We start from the raw sequence: 22162 nt of genomic DNA on the forward strand, positions 1-22162 counted from the left end.
GTTCTCCTGACCTCGTGATCTGCCCGCCTCAGCCTCCCAAAGTGCTGGGATTACAGGCGTGAGCCACTGCACCTGGCCTATACACGTATCTTTTAAAAAATAAATTTAAAACTTATTTCACATCTTTGATTTTTGTCTTAGGTTAGACTTTTCCTCATCTAATTCACTCCTAAAACTCCTTCCTATTTTAAATTACCATCTTGGGCTGGGTGCGGTGGTTCATGCCATCATTCCAACACTTTGGGAGGCCAAGGCGGACAGATCACCTGAGGTCAAGAGTTCGAGACCAGCCTGGCCAATGTGGTGAATCCCTATCTCTACTAAAAATACAAAAATTAGTTGGGTGTGGTCGCATGCACCTATAGTTCCAGCTACTTGGGAGGCTGAGGCTGGAGAATTGCTTGAACCTTGGAGGCAGAGGCTGCAGTGAGCCAAGGTCACGCCACTGCACTCCAGCCTAGGTGACAGAGCGAGACTCTGTCTCAAAAAAAAAAATAAAAATCAAATTAAAAAAAAATTACCATCTTGAAACTTTTCAGTTGTAGGGAGAAGGAAGGAGGTCTTGATTCTGAAAGTAAACATTCTCTTACAGTCACTAGAAATAGACTTGTGCATTTATTATTTAATAATTATTTTAAATACATACTTTGCTTCATACACTGGCTAGGTAGCTCTTCAAATCTGTAAAGTTTTAAAACAGTATTGCCAGAAGCCCATTTTAACTACATTCATAAGGTCTTCATCAGAAATGCGTTTAGTTATTCAACCAAGCATTACCATTTGAGCAATTGTCTCATGGAGATGAACACTAGATAAATAATCACATAACCAAATATATCCTTACAAATTGTGAATGATGCTATGGAGGAAAAATAGCCATGAAAGTTAACAGAGTGAAGTTTTTTAAAAATTGCACATTCAAAGGTGATTTGTCTGAAGAAATAACATTTAAGCTGAAACCTATAGGATAAATAGGAATTAGCTTATTTTTTTCTAAATGTTTAATGAATAAGCATATTTTGGATTTTTGCCAATCAGTGTCATGCTTATTGGTATAGTATATAGTTCCTGACATCCATTCTCCTGTACCCTTTCCCCACCCCCTTTTTAAAATTAAATTTTGAAAATAACTTACTAAGAGTTGTATTATGTACTTACTAAATTTCAAAAAATTTAGTAGAATATTTTCTATGTAATTAATTAGCCCAGTAGCTCCAAAATTAGAAAATTAACAAGGAAGATCATTGTTTTGTTTCATTCATCAATGGATTAAAAGCTAATATGAGAGAGACAGAATTATTTTATGTCTATTATCTATTAATGTAATCATCGATCATTTTGTATATTAATAAACATTAACATAAGCTTAAAAAATACTTGCTAATTCCAGTTCTCTGTCAACTCCTTTATGAACACAACAATACCTTGGTAATCATATTTGCAAGTTCTTTCAGATCTTTGGGTCGTTTAGACCAGAGAGATGAGTTAAGCCTTAGCTTAATAAAGTAAGGTGAGATTTTTCCAGTCTTAACACTTTAAACTTTTTTTCTTTTTCACATTTTGTTGACATACAACATACCTACAAAAAGTCCACACATTGTAAGTATCCAGCTTGATAAATATTTGTAATGTGAACACATGTGTGTAACCACCAGCTCCTGGATCAAAAAAGAGAATACCCCAGGGCCTCTTTCTAGGCATTAGTTATCCCCAAAGGTAACCATTATTCTGATTTCTAACAGATTTTTTTGCATATTTAGAACTGTACATGGGTAGAATAGTGTGTGTCCTTTTTTTGTCTGGCTTTTCGTTCACTGAATGAAGATTACTTTCTTTAATAGATGCAATAGAAGTAAAATTGGAATTAAGCAATTAGTATTTATTGCCATCTGTTAACATTACACCGTCTGCCCCCAGATATGGGCCCTTACTTTTCCTTAACTTTTCGTGCTTGCAATTCCACTTTAAAACTTTTGTGTTCTAGTATTCAGAAGCCTCCTCTAGTTTAATCATTTTAGCCCTTCTAATGTACTTATATATCTATGCTACTAATTTATATTTATATTTGGTTACTTGATCCTCCTGTTGTTGTGCTGCCTTCTCTAATTTATAGAACTGAAAATTCTTGCTTGTCACAGCATATCTTTTTAAATATTCACCTTAGTTGCCTTAGAGCAACTAAGGCGTGAGCCACTGCATCCGGCCTGAAGTTTTTTTTTTTTTTTTTTTTTTTTGAGACGGAGTCTCGCTGTGTTGCCCAGGCTGGAGTGCAGTGGCCGGATCTCAGCTCACTGCAAGCTCCGCCTCCCGGGTTTACGCCATTCTCCTGCCTCAGCCTCCTGAGTAGCTGGGACTACAGGCGCCCGCCACCACGCCCGGCTAGTTTTTTGTATTTTTTTAGTAGAGACGGGGTTTCACTGTGTTAGCCAGGATGGTCTGGATCTCCTGACCTCGTGATCCGCCCGTCTCGGCCTCCCAAAGTGCTGGGATTACAGGCTTGAGCCACCGCGCCCGGCCCGGCCTGAAGTTTTAAGGCAACTTAGTTGCCTTAGAGCTTGTGCCCTTTCTTTTTTTCTGGGTAACATTATTTCCTTTCCAGTTACTGTGGTTCCATTTCTGAAAATACTTGTAGTAGGACCAAAAATGAAATTAACTAAAGAAATCTCAAGCAATTTCTTATTTCAAATTTAAGAATTCCCCAAGAAAGCAGTAGAAAGCAAACTTTTCCTGAAACAACGCCTGAAGTTTATTCAGACAAAACTTACTTGATTTTGATGTGACTTTACAGAGATGTGGAGAGCTCTTCAAGAGAAGATTCCTCCACTCTTTATGGTCAGAGTATCTGTCCCTGATTCCAGGCCTTGCTCTCTCTCTTGCTCCATTGAGGAGAGAATCACATTGTTTTTATTTAGTGACATTGAGATTCTTGAAAACAAAAGAGAGCTAGTCCCCAGAGTTTCATTGAGAAATTGAACTAGTGGATATCATCCCTCAGTTGTAATTCATTTTACTCCAAGGGATTTTGCTTTGAATATTTCATTTTCCCTTAGATTTTAAGCTTCTAAAGTGCAGGTAATAACCACATTCACTACCCATCTACATCCCTCCACCCCAGCCTCCCAAATAACTCCTAAGTCTTTTCCTTAACCCATCTCAAAATGCCTAATCAAATTATGTCTGTGTAGTTGATACTCATTAAGTGCTAATATTCAAGAATTAAATTTAATTATGATCTCTAAAAATATGCACTTATATTTAAGTTATGTATTGAAGTTTTTCTTTTTTTTTTTTTGAGACGGAGTCTTGCTCTGTCACCTAGGCTGGAGTGCAGTGGCACAATCTCGGCTCACTGCAAACTCTGCCTCCCGGGTTCATGCCATTCTCCTGCCTCAGCCTCCCGAGTAGCTGGGACTACAGTCGCCCACCACCACGCCCGGCTAATTTTTTTTTTTTTTGTATTTTTTAGTAGAGACGGGGTTTCACCGTGTCAGCCAGGATGGTCTCGATCTCCTGACCTCGTGATCCACCCACATCGGCCTCCCAAAGTGCTGGGATTACAGGCGTGAGCCACCGCACCCGGCCTGAAGTTTTAAGACAAATACTTTAGATATAGGCCATGCTACTCAAAAGTCCTGATCTCTGTGACAAGTTAGGGAGCTTGTGCCAAAATGTAAAAGAAGGCACTGCTTCCTTCAAGAGAGTCTTTCTGACAGAAGTAAATGGAAAGATATCCCATGTTCATGGATTTGGAAGAATTCATATTATTAAAATATCAGTACTACCCAAAGCGAGGTACAGATTCACTACAATCTGGATCCACCTCTAATGTCATTTTTCACAGAAATAGAAAAAAATACCTCTAAAATTTGTATGAAACTACAGAAGACCCCAAATAGCCAAAGCAATCTTAATGAACCCGGAAGCATCACACTAACTGATATGAAAATCTACTGCAAAGCTATAGTAATCAAAGCAGCATGATAGTGACATAAAAACACACACACATACAACAGTGGAACAGAACAGAGAGCCCAGAAATAAATGCACACATTTGTAGTTGGTTGATTTTTGACAAAGGTGCCAAGAACATGCAACAGGAAAGGACAGTCTTTTCAATAAATGGTCTTGGGAAAACTGGCTATCTACATGCAGAAGAATGAGACCAGGCCCTTATTTCACACCATGTAGAAAAATCAACTCAAAATAGATTAAAATGTAAACATAAGATGTGAAACTGTAAAACTACTAGAAGAAAACACGGGGGGAAAATCTCCATGATAATTGGTCTGGGCAATGTTTTCCTGGATATGACCCCAAAAACACAGACAACAAAACAAAAACAGTTGCAGTTATATCAAATTTAAAAGGTTCTGCACAGCAAAAGAGACTATTAATAAAGAGAGAACCTGTAGAAAATATTTGCAAACCATACATCTGATAAGGGGTTAATATTATGTGAGGAATTCAACTCAATAGCAAGAAAACTAATCAATTAAAAAATGGGCAAGGGTTGGGCATGGTGGCTCACGCCTGTAATCCCAAGACTTTGGGAGGCCAAGGCGGGCAGATCACAATGTCAGGAAATTGAGACCAAAAACACGGTGAAACCCCATCTCTACCAAAAATACAAAAAAGTAGCCGGGTGTGGTGGCATTTGCCTGTAGTCCCAGCTACTTGGGAGGCTGAGGCAGGAGAATTGCTTGAACCTGGGAGGTGGAGGCTGAGGTGAGCCAAGATCACGCCACTGCACTCCAGCCTGGGCAACAGAGCGAGACTCCCATCTCAAAAAAAAGGGCAAAAAACCAGAATAAACATTCTCAAAACATAGAAATGGCTAATAGGTATATTAAAAATTGCTCAACATTACTAATAATCAGGGAAATAAAATTAAAACTGCTGTGAGATTTCATCTTAACACCTGTTGATAACCGTTATCAAAAAGATGAAAGATAACACATGTTGGTGAGGATGTAGAGAAAAGGAAACTCTTGTACACTCTTGGTCGAATGTAAGTTAGTACAGCCATTATAGAAAAGCAGTATGGGAAAGTTCCTAAAAATAGAACTACCTTGTGATAAAGCAATCCCACTACTGTGTATATATCCAAAGGAAAAATGAAACCTATATGTTGAAGAGATACCTGCACTCCCATGTTTATTGTATCACAATACCCAAGATAAGGAATCAACCTAAATGTCCACCAGTAGACAAACAGAAAAAGAAAATGTGATATGTGTACATAGTGGAATACTTTTTAGCCTTAAAAGAAAGAAACCCTCTCTTTTGCAACAACATGGACGAACTTGGAGGACATTACATTACCAGAAATAGGTCAGGCAAACAAGGCAAATATCACATGCTCTCACTTATACATGGAGTCCAAAAAAAGCTAGACTCATAGAAATAGAGAGTAGGGTGGTGGTTACCAGGGGCTGGGGCCAGGGGTAGGAGGCACAGGGATTTGGGGAGATACTGATCAAAGTATCTGGGTAGCTGGGACTACAGGTGCTCAACACCATGCTCAGCTAATTTTTTGTATTTTTGGTAGAGACGGGGTTTTGCCATGTTGCCCAGGCTGGTCTTAAACTCCTGAGCTCAATCTGCCCGCCTTAACCTCCCAAAGTTCTGGAATTACAGGCATGAGCCACCGCACTCAGCTGTGTTTATTAACTTATAGCCATTCCACGGCATATATATACTTCAAAGCATCATGTTTTACTCAATAAATATATAGAATTTTTGTCAACTTTTAAAAAATACTATGTTTAAAGTAGGTCTTTCTGTCTAAAGAACTGAACTAAACGGTGTGCTTAGTTTCACAATTGATTTATGTTCTGGCACAAGCTCCCCTCCCCACCTTTTTTTTGTTACTTTAGACGCTTATCACCCTGAAGGTAAAACCTCCCTTGTAGCAGAACTGTAACAAATAGTTTGAGAATTATTAACCAGTGTAAGGATCACACTTCAAATAACAGATATTGATCCGTCAAAATTGAGGATGACAGATGACATCTGTTTATTAATATTTACTGTTTACCTGGCCTCTGACTCCTTTTGTGTGAGTTGTTTTTTCTCTTAACCTCCTTGTTCTCTTTCTTCCCAATTTAGTGAGGCTTTTATGCATCAACACTTAAACACATCTGTACCTCCTTTTTTTTTTTTTTTAATCACATTGTAGACAGAGTTATGTAGGAATTAAGTGACTTGCATAGTCACACGCTAATAAATGGCAGAGCTCTTAACCATTATGCTATAATGCCTCTCAAAATACATGTGTGTTGGTTGAATAATGCTTCGTGGGTTGAGAATAAGCTCAAAACCTGTTACTTGTATTTTCAACTTTCGGCACATTATATTAAACTTGATCTAATCTTTTCTTGATGATTGGTCAGTCAGATAGGCCTAAGTCCCCCCTTTTTTTTTTTTTTTTTGAGATGGGGTTTCGCTCTGTTGCCCAGGCTGGAGTCCAGTGGCGCGATCTCGGCTCACTGCAAGCTCCGCTTCCCGGGTTCACGCCATTCTCCTGCCTCAGCCTCTCAAGTAGCTGGGACTACAGGCACCCGCCACCACACCCAGCTAATTTTTTTGTATTTTTAGTAGAGACGGGGTTTCACCGTGTTAGCCAGGGTGGTCTTGATTTCCTGACCTCGTGATCCACCCACATTGGCCTCCCAAAGTGCTGGGATTACAGACGTGAGCCACTGCGCCCGGCCAAGTCCCTTATTTTCATTAGATTTGGAGATGAGGCAGGTTTAAGATCCTACATAAAGAAAAAATCCACCCAAGTGCCCCACTTGGTTGATAAGATCCAGTACTTGTTTTAGTTAATTGTTTGAAATATATTTTTAAAAATACTCTAAATTCCCCCATATCAACAAGCCAGAGAAGAAAAATACGATCATATCAGTTACTCATTTCTGGTAAAAGGAATAGAAAGGAATTGCCTCATCTTGATAAAGAGCACCACAAAAACCTCACAGCTAACATCATACTTAATGGTGAAAGACTAAATGCTTTCCCCTGAGATTCAGAAGCAAGGTGATGATGTCTATCATAACTGCTCTTACCCAGTATAATGCTGGAGGTTCTAGCCATTACCCTATAAGGCAAGAAAAAGAAATGAAAGGTATGTAGTTTGTAAAGGAAGAACTAAAACTGTCCCTATTTGCAGATAATGTGATTATCTGTGTAGAACATCCCAAGGAATCTATCAGAAAGCTCCTGGAACTAACAGGTGAGTTTAGCAAGGTCCCAGAATAAAGAAATCAGTCGCATTTATGTATGCTGAACATGTAGAAACCAAAATAAAAAAATACAACTTTTAGACAATTCAAAGAAAATAAAATACTTCTGTATACATTAACAAACATGTACAGGATTTATACAGTGAATATTACAAAATACTGATGAAAGACATGAAACAAGACTTAAAGAAATGGAGAGACGTATACCGTGTTCATGGATTGGAAGCCTCAACATAATAATGACATTGATGCTCCCTAAATTGATCTCCCTAAATTGATCCTATTGAAATTCAACCAAGATATTTTGTGGACATAGACAAACATTTAAAAATATGTATGGAAAAACACAGTCTCTAGAATAACTAAAACTTAACAAAGAAGAAAAAGAGGAAATTACTTCACCTAATATGAAAGCTTATAGTATATGGCTATAGTAATCAATACTGTGTGTTATTGCTAGAAGGAAAGACATAGACAACAGAACAGAAAATATAACACAGAAATATGCCTGCACAAATACATCCAGTTGATTTATAGCAAAGTTACAAAACCAATTCAATGGCAGGAAGGATAGCTTTTTCAAAAATGATGAGCCTAAACTTCACACCTTATGCAAAAATACAAAATGGGTTATAGACTTAAATGTAAAGCACAAAGCTATAAAACTTTTAGGAAAAAACATAGAGAATTTTCTGGATCTGGAAAGAAGCAAAGAGTTATATTTGACCACAAAAGACTAATCCATAAAAGAACAATTGATAAATTGGACCTGATTAAATTAAAAATTTTGCTGTGTGAGAGCCCATTTGAAAAGATAGAAAAGACAAGCTAGATATTGTAAGAAAATATCTGTTAAACCACATATCCAGTAAAAGACTAGTATCCAGTACGTATAAAGAACTCTCAAAACTCAGCAGTAAGAGCCAGGTGCAGTGGCATACATGTGTATTCCCAGCTATTCAGGAGGCTGGGGCAGAAACAACACTTGAGCCCAGGAGTTGGAGGCTGCAGTATGCTATGATCTTGCCTATGGACAGCCACTGCACTCTAGCCTGGGCAACATAGTGAGATCCCTGACTCAACACACACACACACACACACACACACACACACACACACACACACACACACACTCAATAGTAAGAAAAACCAAAACAATCTAATTTAAAAAGATGTGAACAGTCATTTCATTGAAAGGAGGACATACAGACATTAAATAAGCACATGAAAAGATGTTCAGCATCATTAGCTATTAGGGAAATAGAGATTAAAGCCACAACTACACATCTATCAGAACAGCTAAAATAAATAGTAACAACACCAAATGCTGGCGACGATGTGGAGAAACTGATCACTCATGTTAGTGGTGGAAATGTAAAATGGTACAGTCACTCTGGAAAACAGTTTGTCCGTTTTTTGTCTAAACATGAAACCTCTGTGTAACCCAGTGCTTACAGTCCTGGACATGTATCCCAGAGAAAGGAAAATTTACATTCATATGAGATCTGTACATGCATGCCTGTATAGAACTTTATTTTTAATGGCCAAAACTTAGAAACAACACAGATGGCCTTTAATGGGTAAATAGACATACTGTAATATATCTACAGTATATCAATATGATAAAATACTATTCAACAATAAAAATGAACAATTACATAAGCAACAGTTGTTGATACAAGCAACGATTTATATAAATCTCCGAAGAAGTATGCTGAGCCTATGATTCTGTCACAAAAAGGTTGTATGCCGTATGATCCCATTTATATAACATTTTTGAAATGATAAAATTTTAGAAATGGAAGACAGGTTAATAGTTGCCAGGGGTTATATAGGGTGTCAGAGAGATGAGAAGGATGTGGTTTTGCATATAAAAGGTCAGGAGGCATGCATCTTGTGTTTTTGGAATTGTTTGCCATCTTGACTCTGGTGGTAGATAACATGAATCTATACAGGTGATAAAACTGTGTAATACACACACGCAAATACATGTAAAATGAGGTCTAAATAAAACAAATGGATTGTATCAATGTCAGTATCCCAGTTGTAATATAGTTTTGCAAAGTGTTACCATTGGGGTAACCTGGGCAAAGCATACAAGGGATCTCAATATTATTTCTTTTTTTTTTTTTTTGAGACAGAGTCTCACTCTGTCGCCCAGGCTGGAGTGCAATGGCGCCATCTCTGCTCACTGCAAGCTCTGCCTCCCAGGTTCACGCCATTCTCCTGCCTCAGCCTCCCGAGTAGCTGGGACTACAGGTGCATGCCACCACGCCCAGCTAATTTTTTATATTTTTAGTAGAGATGGGGTTTCACCATGTTAGCTAGGATGGTCTCGATCTCCTGACCTTGTGATCCGCCTGCCTTGGCCTCCCAAAGTCCTGGGATTACAGGCGTGAGCCACTGCACCCGGCCCATATTATTTCTTATAACTGCATGTGAATATACAATTATCTCAATAAAAATTTCAGTTACCAAAAAAAGCCTAAGTTAGTATCCAAAAAAGCAGCTATTTGATAATGATCCTGCAGGGAAAAAAGAAACATGCATTAGATTGTCAGTTCTTACATGATTGATGAACCAATAGTGTTATTTTAAAAAATTTGTTTCAATCAAAGTGTAATACACTGAACAGAGTACCAAAAACGTAAACTTATAAAACTTGTGGGTGAATATCCATGTAGTCATGCAGCAGTAATATCATTTCATAAATGTTAATAGTGAGGGGAATTTTCATTGAGTATGTTTTCCTGCCTCGTTAAAAGCATTTAGATGCAACCAGGGTTGGACTATTTCTAAAATTAAAAAAAAAAAGAAAAGAAAAGAAAACAAACCCTAAGGAACTAAAGCCTAAACTAGATGAGGATTTAAAATTAGGGTATTATTGGATAAAAACAGATTTAATTACTTATTTCAAGCTTGAAAGGGGGCTGATAAATAATGTAATTATCCTTTTCATAAGATTTAAAAGAAGTGACATCAAATTTGCTCCACAAGTTTAGGTATAGAATTGCAAGCCAGTTTTTCAAGATGGAAAGAAGAATTTGGAATGAAAAGGAAGTACTTTATGTACAGATTAATAACATATAGAACTTACTAACTCAAACAATATATTAAATTGGGTTATAAGAAATTGCCCATAGTTAACTGCTTTGACCTACAAAACAGTTCATGTGGTTCAACCTAGTAGAAAACAAGATCCAAAAGGGCTAGATAAATACACGCATACATGGATAATAGATTAATAATGGATTTTTAAAGGAATTTAAGAAATCCAGCTAATCCATATGTGTGTTTAAGGATTAGTTGGGTATTGAAGTTAGGGAAGTTCCCATAACCCCTGAGCTTATTTCTCACTTGACAAAAGAGAAGTATACCCTTTATGGATGCTGAATTTATTGTAGTGCAGTTTTCAGGAGGGTAAAAATCTCTATGTATCAAGTGAAGGGACAGTTTAAGTTATTGGTTTTAATGATTAATCTGACCATTAGAAACCTGCCCAGTGATTATTTTTCCTTGGCTTGTACTTATTTTTGTGAAGAGTAAAGTATGGGGCGGGCGCAGTGGCTCACCACTGTAATCCTAGTACTTTGGGAGACTGAGGCAGGTGGATCACCTGAGGTCAGGAGTTCGAGACCAGCCTGACCAACATGGAGAAACCCCATCTCTATTAAAAATACAAAATTAGCTGGGCGTGGAGGCACTCAGGAGACTGAGGCAGGAGAATCACTTGAACCCGGGAGGCGTAGGTTGCAGTGAGCCGAGATCGCACCATTGCACTCCAGCCTGGGCAATAAGAGCAAAAACTCCATCTTAAATTTAAAAAAAAAAAAAAAGTGAAGTATGGTTCTTGTGCCATAGATATTTTGGTCTATGTTAGGATGTTTTCAGTTTAAATGCAGGGGTTGTTACCTAATGTTTGATAAAAGAAAGAATTTACTAAGAAGGTATAATAGCTTTAAACTAGTATATGCCTAATAGAATGTCTCTCTCTCCCTCTCTCTCTCTCCCTCTCTCTCTCTCTCTCTATATATATGTGTGTGTGTGTGTGTGTGTGTGTGTGTGTGTGTGTGTGTGTGTGTGTGTGTATAAAGTCAAAATTTGCAAATTTAGAAGAGGAAATTCATCAAAGACATAATCATTGTGGGAGATTGTCTTCTTAGTAATGAATAAACACCAATTAAGACGAGATAGAAAATGTGAATAATTCACAAATTTTAAGTAATAAACACATGTAAAACCACATATGTATTTGGAAACTGGTTTTATGATAGAATAAGCTATAGTTTCCAAACTGTGCACTGAGGTAACATGGGGCTCCACAGTGACCTGAAAGAGTCTTTGGGATATTTTAATTTTGGGAGAAATACAGTGACATCTTTCAGACACCACAGACTTAGATCTTGAGATAGTCCACACTTTAAACATTTAAATAACACTACATTCCTTTCTACAATTATTTTATCTAAGAGTGAAATAATTTTTTCTTTCAATTTATTTGTTTTTCTTTTCTTTTTCCCAAATGAGTACTTTGGCCTACACTGTGGACTGAGAAAGTTTGGGAACTTCTAGTATAAAGCGGGTGTCAGCTAATTTCAGTGTGTTGTACATACATGTTCTCTGACCACAATATAATTAGAATAAGACAGTTACAAAAACCTCATGTTTTAAAGTACGTCTGAATATATTGAATATATTGAGCATCAAAGAAATCTTAATGGAATCTAAGAATACCTAAAAATGAACAGTAGGAAAACTATTACATGTCAGAACCTGTAGAATACGGTTAAAGTGGTAATTTGAGACAAATTTGTAGCAAGTAGAGAGAAGGAACAACAACAAAATACTAGGAATTTTAGAAGTCATATTAATTTAAATACAGCATAAATTTAAAAACATGAGTGCATCAGCTAGTTTTTTGCTGCATAATACACCACTCCAAACTTTGTAGTTTAAAACAATAGCCATTTTATTGAGCTAACAGTTTTATGGGTTGGCGGAGTGGGTTTTTCTGGCATAGGCCAGTTCAGCTGTTTTCTGCAGGCTTCCCTTATTGTCTCTGGTCAGCTCGCAGGGTTGGTTGGTGACTAGATGATCTAGCATGGTCTCAGGTAACTTGGCTGGGACTTGGTTGTTGTCCATGCAGTCTCATTCTCCATGGCTCAGTGTTCACAGGATGGTTTCAGGAAAAAAGTAGCAAAAGAGAACCTGTCCCTGATGTGTAAGCACTTTTCGAGTCTGTTTGCTTAACGTCCCATTGCCAAAGTAAGTCACACAGCCATGCCTGCAGTCAGTATGGGACTGGATATGGGAAGGGGAATTACTGCCATTTTTGCAAACAATCTACAATTTAAGTATGAGCAAACTTACGCAAATAGGCAAGGCACAGTGACTCACGCCTGTAATCCCACCACTTTGGGAGGCCAAGGCAGGTGGATCACTTGAGGCCAGGAGTTTGAGACCCGCCTGGACAACATGGTGAAACCCTGTCTCTTCTAAAAATACAAAAATGAGCTGGGCATGGTGGTGCTCGCCTTTAATCCCAGCTACTTAGTGAGGCTGTGAGGCAGGAGAATCACTTGAATCTGGGAGGCGGAGGTTGCAGTGAGCCAAGATCATGCCACTGTACTCCATCCTGGACAACAGAGTGAGACTCTGTCTCAAAAACAAAAATCAAGCAAACAAAAAACTTAACACAGATAAATTTGGAGATTTACGTGAAGAGGGCAATTTCCTAGCAGAAAAAATTAATTTACCCAGCTGACTCAAGAAGATAACCTGAATAGATCTTAAAAAAAAAAAAAAAAAAAAAAAATCAAAGAGGCTAGGCGCGGTGGCTCACTCTTATAATCCCAGCATTCTGAGAGGCTGAGGTGGGCAGATCACCTGAGGTCAGGAGTTCGAGACCAGCCTGACGAACATGGAGAAACCCTGTCTCTACTAAAAATACAAAATTAGCCGGGTGTGGTGGCTCATGTCTGTAACAGCTACTTCGGAGGCTGAGGCAGGAGAATCATTTGAACCCGGGAAGTGGAGGTTGTGGTGAGCCGAGATTGCGCCATTGCACTCGAGCCTGGGCAACGAGAGCGAAATTCTGTCTCAAAAAAAAAAAAAAAAATCAATTTAATACAGCTAAAAATTAACTTCTCCCACCATCCTGTAAAAGAAAAGGTAGTCTTACAGGTGGAACTCTGGCAGACATTGAAGGAACATATAATTCCAGCCTTATTAAATGATTTCAGAGAAGGTAAAGAGGGAACACTTCCCAACTCATTTTATGAAGCTAGCAAAACCATGATCCCAAGCAACAGACCAAGACAGTCTGAGAAAAGATGCTTTTTAGCCAGTTTCACTTAGGAACATTGAGGAAAAAAATCCTAAATAAAATATTAACAAATTGATTTCAGGAATGAATATTTTTTTAAAAATTCTAATAGAGTTTCCAGGACTTGCAGGGATATTTTAATATTAGAAAGTCATTTAATTTACCATATTTACAGATGAAAGTGGAAATATAATATCCATTTCAATAGATGGAAAGAAGCACAATTTGATGAAATTAAGCACTCATTCATGGCTCATAAAGAAAAAAGTTATTAGCAAGTTAGGAATAGAAAGGAGGTGCCTCGCCCGATAAAGGGTATCTACCAAAAAAGACAGCACACATCCTATATAATGATAAAATGCTATCCCCAGATTGGAGATCTGTATATGTAGGAAACTTTAGTTGTATTTATGCTTTATATTTCTTCTATTCCAGAAATACTTGGAAAGGAGGAATAGAGGGAGTAAGATTCCTTAAAGACCTCTGGAAGCTTGATTGATCAGGCTCTGGAAAAGAGGAAAATAAGAGTCAAAGAATGAAAATAGAACGGAATCAGTGTTAAAATCATTTGGGGGTAGGGGTTAACTTGTCAATAAACTTTGTTAAAACTGTTTAAATGGATTAAATCCAAGAGATGTTAAACATTTCTATATATATTACAACATAGAGTGTAACTGTAATTTTTTTTTAAATTTTACACAATTTCAGATTTGTAGTTTGAAGTTCAAAGTTGTGAGAATAGTATAGAAACATCATATACCCTTCACTCAGCACCCAGGTTCCCTAGCATTTTTCATATTTGCATTATTATCTTTGTATACATTTTTTTCCTTGAACCAGTTAAATTGCATCATGCTTCAATTCCCTTAATACAACAACTTACATTTCATAAAAACAGTTTCCCAATGTAAGCACAGTACACTTGTCAAACTAACTTAGGTAAAAATCTACCATTCAATCCATAGAACCGATTTAGATTTTGCATATGGTTCCCAGTTATGTCCTTTATAAATCCAAGATCCAAGCCAAGATCAGAGATGGCATTTAGTTGTCATGTTTCTTTAGTCTCCTTCAATCTGGAACTCTTCCTCAGTCTTTATCTTTCATGACTACATTTTTGAAGAATATAGGGCTATTTTTTTTTTTTTTTTTTTTGGTAGAATGACAGGCTTGGGTTTTTCTGGCATTTCTCAGGTTATTTATTTATGTTAGGAATACCACAGAAGTTATGTTTTATTAGTACACAAGACCACAGGAGGCACACAGTGTTGATTTGTTCTTCACTGATAGTGACATCTTTTGTCATTTGGTCAAAAATGCTGTCTGCCAAGTTTTCCCACTTTAATGAATATTCTGTGGGAAGCCACTTGAAACCATGTAAAATATCACTGCATGGATTTGAATATATATATATATACACACACACACACATATATATATAATGAGGTGCTTATAATGTGAGATTATATAATGTGAGATGCTGTAATTTAAAAATATTTTAGAATTGGTTAAGTTACTAATGAAGTATGCTTATACACGTGGAAATTGGTAAACTACTAATGATTGACATATATAGACACCAGTTTATTTAAATGTGCTTGCTTATACCCAGCACAAAAATTGGCATGCGGATAAGCATGTTTCCATATACGTATAGAAATAAGTATCTGAATCTTATTTTCTAGTTTATCTGAATTTTAACATCAATAGTAATGTCTCTTCAGTAACTTTGTTATAATGAAATACCTTGTAAATATAGCAAACATTAGAAGTATGCCTTTTGAAATTTTAAATTGAAAAGGATGTTAGACATTATTTGGTCTCTTGATGTAACTTGTTTTAATTCTATAGAAAAACTAAAAACTTAGAGAAAATCCGTGATTTATTCACAGCTACATGTGTAAAATGGCACAGGTTACCATAACAAACAATTGAAGTTCAGTGAAATTTGGAAATTGATTTGCTAATAGAGAATTTTTGTTTGTAAAAGCCAGATAGCAAGAGTTTAAATCTGAGATGATGGTGGGTAGGCAGCATTTATGGTCATGAATTCCTACTCCCCACACCTAGCAAGCATATGCAAACCTCAACATTTGAGCATTGGGCTCTTCCCATTAAGCTGGTTTCTTAATAAACTGCTGCAGGTAACCATTAGCCATAAGTAAATGAAAACTAGCATGCCAGTTGAAATATATTTGCTAGACTTTATAATAATATTGCATCTCCAAATTTAAATCTTTCCTAGAGATTAGGAGGCACACCAACATGGCCAAAACAGTTGGTGCTGGCCTGTGCTCATGCCTATAATCCCAGCACTTTGGGAGGCTAGAGGCAGGCAGATCACTTGAGGCCAGGAGTTTGAGATCATTCTGGCCAACATGGCAAAAATGCATCTCTACTAAAAATATAAAAATTAGCCGGGTGTGGTGGCTCATGACTGTAATCCCAGCTACTCAGGAGGTTGAGGCATGAGAATCACCTGAACCCGGGAAGCAGAGGTTGGAAGTGAGCTAAGATTGTGCCACTGCACTCCAGACTGGGTGACAGAGTAAGACTCTTGTCTCCAAAAAAAAAAAAAAAAACTACAGTGGGTGCTTAATGAAGCGTGTGTGTAAAAGCAAGCCAGGTAATTTTGTTACCAAAGCCAGAATGTGACCCTTGTCATTGGTTTGCAGTATGCACGTTTAATTCATACTATCCTTATGTGTTCAGTATTTGTTTCATAATTGCCTAATAAAGTTGAAGTCGTTTTAATGGATTTTTCATTAACAGCAGTCCTTACGACTTCTTAAGCATTTATTGGTTGCCTTTCAGAACAAAAGAGATGAACACTTATTGAAAAAGAGAAATGTTCCCCAAGAAGAAAGTCTAGAAGATTCAGATGTTGATGCTGATTTTAAAGCAGTAAGTTACCATGTTTTTATAGTGACTTTAATTTTTATAGTAACTGTGAGAACTTCGTTTTTAATATAACACCAACTTTATAATAAGTATATTAACTTTAACTTTATCAGGTACACTATTTAATGAATGTGATTTTGCTAATAAACTCTGCTGAACTATGTTTTTTTTTCTTTTTAAGCAAAATGTAACACTAGAAGCTATATTGCAGGTATGTTATTAATTTAATATTCTCATTTTGAAGTATTTTGAAATTGATTTTTTTTTCATTTCTGAAATTTACATTTGGTATTGCAGAATGCCACAAGTGACAACCCAGTGGTCCAATTGAGTGCTGTCCAGGCAGCAAGGTAAATACTACTTTGTCCAGAGAGAAAATTGTGTCATTCCTCAGTCGTGTTACCTGGTGGTCTAGAAGTTAATATGTTGTTATTTCTTTTCACAGTTTGAAAATTATAGCAATTAATTTCTTATATTTATTTTCCTAGAAAACTGCTATCCAGTGACAGAAATCCACCGATTGATGACTTAATAAAATCTGGGATTTTACCAATTCTAGTCAAATGTCTAGAAAGGGATGATAAGTAAGTATGGATTTGACTCCCTATTCAGTTTTTTTCAGTTAATTTAAAAGTTTGGATTATTATTTAACCAGTGAGTTCAGTTTGGCTTTGTACTTATGATGTTTTTCAGTTGTCATATATTTTAATTTAATTTTATTATTCTGTGATCATATTTAGCAGACCCAGAGTGCTTCTCGCTTTGATTTCTGAAGGATGTGTGTGTTTTCTAGGAAATTTGTATCTGTTTATTGCCTGCTTTAACTTATCTCAAATATTTATAGTCTTTGTTAGGACTTTTTATTAGTAATATTTTAGAACAACCCAAATAATGTTTGAGTCACTCTTTGCTTATGAGTCTATATATAGATTAACCTCGTGACTAAGTCAACGTGAATGGTTTCCAGAACTAAGTGGCTCTTTCTTACCCTGGGAATCTTCCACCTGATTACTGATCCTCTGTGTTGTCTTTAACGGGATGATAAGTTGTCCAACGTCAGACTTTTTGTCTGCAAATTAAGAATAAGGGGACAGGTTATACTTACCCAGAAGAGAAGAAGCAAAACTCAGTGGCATCTTTTGAGGAACTGATCCTATTTCCATTTTTGTTTAGTGGTATCTCAGTGCTGTGCCTTAAACTTCGTTAATTTGGATTAACTGGGGAGAATATAAGTTTGAACTCCAAATATATTAAAACAAATGCTTTTTTTGCATTTAAGAGCATCTAGACTGAAACTTGGGATATTTTGCTAAATGTTGTCCAAGGAATTTTCAGTTGGCTAGATAAGAATAGTGGTATATAAATGTTGCCACTAAGAGTTTTTAGTATTTAAAAATACCATTTGCTTTCGTTGTGTGCCACAACCTTTCCCATTCTCCACCCCCAGGCCCTTAACACTTTCTAAAATACTATCATGTTTGTTTTCTATAACAGTGTTTATTTAAGTAAAGGTAAGTTTTATTTTAGCTGTTGAAAAAATAAATTCTGGCCGGGTGTGGTAGCTCACGCCTGTATAATCCCAGCACTTTAGGAGGCCAAGGTGGGTGGATTGCTTGAGTCCAGGTTCGAGACCAGCCTGGGCAATGTGGCAAAATCCCAGCTCTACCAAAAAAGAAAAAAGAAAACAAACAAAAAAAACCCCCCACGAAAATTAGCGAGGCATTGTGGCACATGCCTGTAGTCCCATCTACTTGGGAGGCTGAGGTGGGAGGATCGTCTGAGCCTGGAATGTGGAGGTTGCCTTGAGCCAATACCGTGCCATTGCACTCCAGCCTGGGTAATAAAGCAACCCTGACTCAAAAATAAAATAAATTCCGCCGGGCGCGATGGCTCACACCTATAATCCCAGCACTTTGGGAGGCTGAGGTGGGGGGTCACGAGGTCAGGAGATCAAGACCATTCTGGCTAACACGGTGAAACCCCGTCTCTACTAAAAAATACAAAAAAAAAGTTAGCCGGGCGTGGTGTCGGGCGCCTGTAGTCCCAGCTACTTGGGACGCTGAGGTAGGAGAATGGCGTGAACCTGGGAGGCGGAGCTTGCAGTGAGCCGAGATGGCGCCCCTGCACTCTAGCCTGGGTGACAGAGTGAGACTCTGTCTCAAAAAAATAAATAAATAAAAATAAATAAATAAATAAAATAAGTCCTGTCTACTTTTACCTTTAGGACCTTCCACTTCTTTTTTTTTTTTTTTTTTTTTGTTTTGGAGACAGAGTCTCCCTCTGTTACCCAGGGTGGAATGCAATGTGCAGTGGTGCAATCTTGTCTCACTGCAATGTCCGCCCCCCGCGTTCAAGCGATTCTCGTGCCTCAGCCTCTTTGAGTAGCTGGGATTATACGTGTGGCTAATTTTTGTATTTTTAGTAGAGATGGGGTTTCACCATATTGGCCAGGCTAGTCTCGAACTTTTGACCTCAGGTGATCCGCCTGCTTTGGCCTCCCAAAGTGCGGAGATTACAGGCATGAGCCACTGTGCCCGGCCTAGGGTCCCTAGTTTGTGGCCAACTTCTCTTCTTTTTTTTTTTTTTTTCTTTTCTTTCCAGCCTTTTATATATAGACTGATTTGTGTGGGTGTGTCTGTGAAACATAACATATATAATACAGAAAAATATGCTAAAATATATACAGCTTAATGAATAATTATAAAACACAGACCTCTGTAACCACCACCCAAAGCAAAAACAGAAAATTTTCCATGATTTGGATCTGACTTTATGGATTTGTCATGGGAAGTTGTGTTATAATGTAAAAGGCCATATACTTTGGAACCAGATTGACTGTGGTTCAAATCCAGGGTTTGCTGTTGATGAAAATCCAAGTGGCTTTTGAACCTCAGGTATCTCATCTATAAAAATTAGGTGATGGTAAGGAATGGAAATAATACATAAAAAGCACTCTACACAATGTCAGGCTTATAATAAATGTCCATTTGTTATTGCACTCATTTATTTTTTCTATTTCTTTTTTTCCACATGACATCTTGGAAGACTTTCTCTGGCTTTATAATTTTATTTTTTACATTTATCCATTTTCTCATTTAAGTCCCTCATTCCCAGTATTTTGCCAAACCATCTAACCAGCTTAATAACTTTCTCCTTCCAGTCTGAGGCAACATATACTATCTTACTATTTTTGGTCTTACTGGTTTTTTTTACTACTTCTCTGCCTCTGATATACCATCTTATTTCCTACCTTCTGCTAGAATTCATGTACAGGGGAAATTTTAAAAGTTTGTGGAAAAATGGAATCAAAGATAATAAAATATATAAACTTGATTTCTCAACATAAGCTCCATCATGGTCAAGACACTTTTGTAAGTGATACTACCAGCAATTGTCTATCCCTAAAGAACTGAGGGTCCTGGAAATTTAACCATGTCAGCGCAGTCTTTTTCATGATATTAACTGAAGAAAACTAGATGCCCTTTACAGGTTGTTTTTTTAAGATTAGGAAACAAAAAGAAGTTACAAGATGCCAAATCAGAACTGTAAGGTGCATACCTAATGAGTTCCTATTGATTCTCTTGCAAAATTGCTCTTGTTTGATAAGAGGAATGAGCAGAAACATTGTGGTGGAGAAAGACTCTCTAGTAAAGCTCTCCCAGGCTTTTTTCTGCTAAAGCTTTGGCTGACTTTCTCAAAACACTCTTGTAATAAGCAGATGTTATCATTCTTTGACCCTCTAGAAGGTCAACAAGAATAATACCTTGAGCATCCCCAAAAACTTTTTAGTCATTAGCTTTTCTCCTGACCAGTCCACTTTTGCTTCATTTTTTTTTTTTTTTTTTTTTTTTTGAGATGGAGTCTCGCTCTGTCACCCAGGCTGGAGTGCAGTGGCCAGACCTCGGCTCACTGCAAGCTCTGCCTCCCGGGTTCAGGCCATTCTTCTGCCTCAGCCTCCCGAGTAGCTGGGACTACAGGCGCCTGCCACCACACCTGGCTAATTTTTTGTATTTTTGGTAGAGACGGAGTTTCACTGTGTTAGCCAGCATGGTCTTGATCTCCTGACCTCGTGATCCGCCCGCCTCGGCCTCCCAAAGCGCTGGGATTACAGGCGTGAGCCACTGTGCCCGGCCAGCTTTGATTTTACTTTGTCTTCAGGATCATACTGGGAAAGCCATGTTTCATCTCCTCTTACAATTCCTTGAAGAAATACTTCAGGACCTTGATCCCACTGGTTTAAAATTTTCATTGAAAGCTCAGCTCTTGTCTACAGCTTATCTGGGCACAATGGTTTTGACACCTATCAAGGGGAAAGTTTGCTCTACTTTAATTTTTCAGTCGTAATTGTGTGAGCTGAACCAATCAAGATGTCTGTGGTACTGGCAATTGTTTCTGCTGTTAATCAACAATCATCCTCTATTAGGGCACGACCAAGATTAATTTTTTCCTCAGATATTGATGTTGTTTGCCACTGTGGACTTCATCTTCAACATCGACTTGTCCCTTGTTGAAAGGAGTTAACCATTTGTAAACTGCTGATTTCTTTGGGGGCATTTTCCCCATAAACTTTTAAGTGCATCAGTGAATTCACCATTATTTCACCCAAGCTTCACCATAAATTTGATGTTGTTTTTGCTTTAATTTTAGCAGGATTCCTGTTGCTCTCCTCCTAGGGGCTCATTTCAAATTGATGTCTTACCCCTTACCCCTCTTAGTGCCTCAAACTAGATCATGTTCAGACATATATAGGAAGTTAGTATGAGTTTATTTTGGTGCAAAAAAAAATTGAAATCCATGGAGTTTTTTCATAATACACATTTTTAATGAACTTTTAAAAGTTACCTCATAGTTCTTCTCTGCTACTTCATTTTCTCACATGTTCCATCTTTTTAACCTGTATATATATTCTATCCTCACTGTTTGCTGTATGTCTGACATTTATTCTCCTTAAAACCTTTCGTTCTTGGATCTCTAACTTTTTTTTTTTTTTTTTTGAGATAGAATCTCGCTCTGTCGCTGAGGCTGGAGTGCAATGGCGCAATCTCGGCTCACTGCAACCGCCGCCTCCCAGGTTCAAGGGATTCTCCTGCCTCAGCCTCCTGAGCAGCTGGGATTATAGGCATGCACCATCACATCCAGCTAATTTTTGTATTTTTAGTAGAGACGGTTTTTGCCGTGTTGGCCAGGCTAGTTTCGAACTCCCGACCTCAGGTGATCCACCGGCCTTGGCCTCCCAAAGTGCTGGTATTACAGGCATGAACCATATGCCCAGACTTCTTTAACCTTTTGATACTAACAACCTTGCTTGCTCTCTTCCCTGTTTATAGACTTTTCTTCGAACTCCCTAACCTTTGTCTAATGTTAATTTTTGCTGACTAAATCCCCCCAACCTTGGTATTCCACTTAAGGGAATTTATACCCTTTCAGCTATCCTAACTTAATATCGATAATTTCCTTTTAACAAGTCTTTCCTTCATGTCTTTTTTGAGACAAGATTTCACTCTGTCACCTAGGCTGAAGTGCAGTGACACAATCACAGCTCATTGAAGCCTCAAGCTCCTAGGCTCAAGCAATTCCCCCCCATCACTGCCCAGCCTCCCAGGTAGCTGGGACTACAGGTGTGTACCCACATCTGGCTGATTTTTTTATTTTTTGTAGAGATGGGGTCTCACTCTGTTGCCCAGGCTGGTTT

At 37.7% G+C, this 22162-nt stretch overlaps 1 protein-coding gene across 2 annotated transcripts in view; it reads left to right on the top strand.

Annotated features, from left to right (window-relative positions):
- The window catches only part of KPNA3 (karyopherin subunit alpha 3), a 97513-nt gene that overhangs the window by 48026 nt on the left and 27325 nt on the right, over window positions 1-22162 (top strand). Inside the window, exons 3-6 of one of the 2 annotated variants that reach the window (XM_010363827.2) lie at window positions 16384-16473; window positions 16652-16681; window positions 16768-16820; window positions 16959-17054. In XM_010363827.2, coding sequence (XP_010362129.1) covers window positions 16384-16473; window positions 16652-16681; window positions 16768-16820; window positions 16959-17054 — 269 coding nt within the window. Of the gene's footprint in view, window positions 1-16383; window positions 16474-16651; window positions 16682-16759; window positions 16821-16958; window positions 17055-22162 lie in introns of both variants that reach the window. The other variant, XM_030922202.1, reaches the window with a different exon arrangement.

Source organism: Rhinopithecus roxellana, chromosome 18 (genome assembly GCF_007565055.1).
Source record: "Rhinopithecus roxellana isolate Shanxi Qingling chromosome 18, ASM756505v1, whole genome shotgun sequence".
Classification (NCBI taxonomy): Eukaryota; Metazoa; Chordata; class Mammalia; order Primates; family Cercopithecidae; genus Rhinopithecus; species Rhinopithecus roxellana.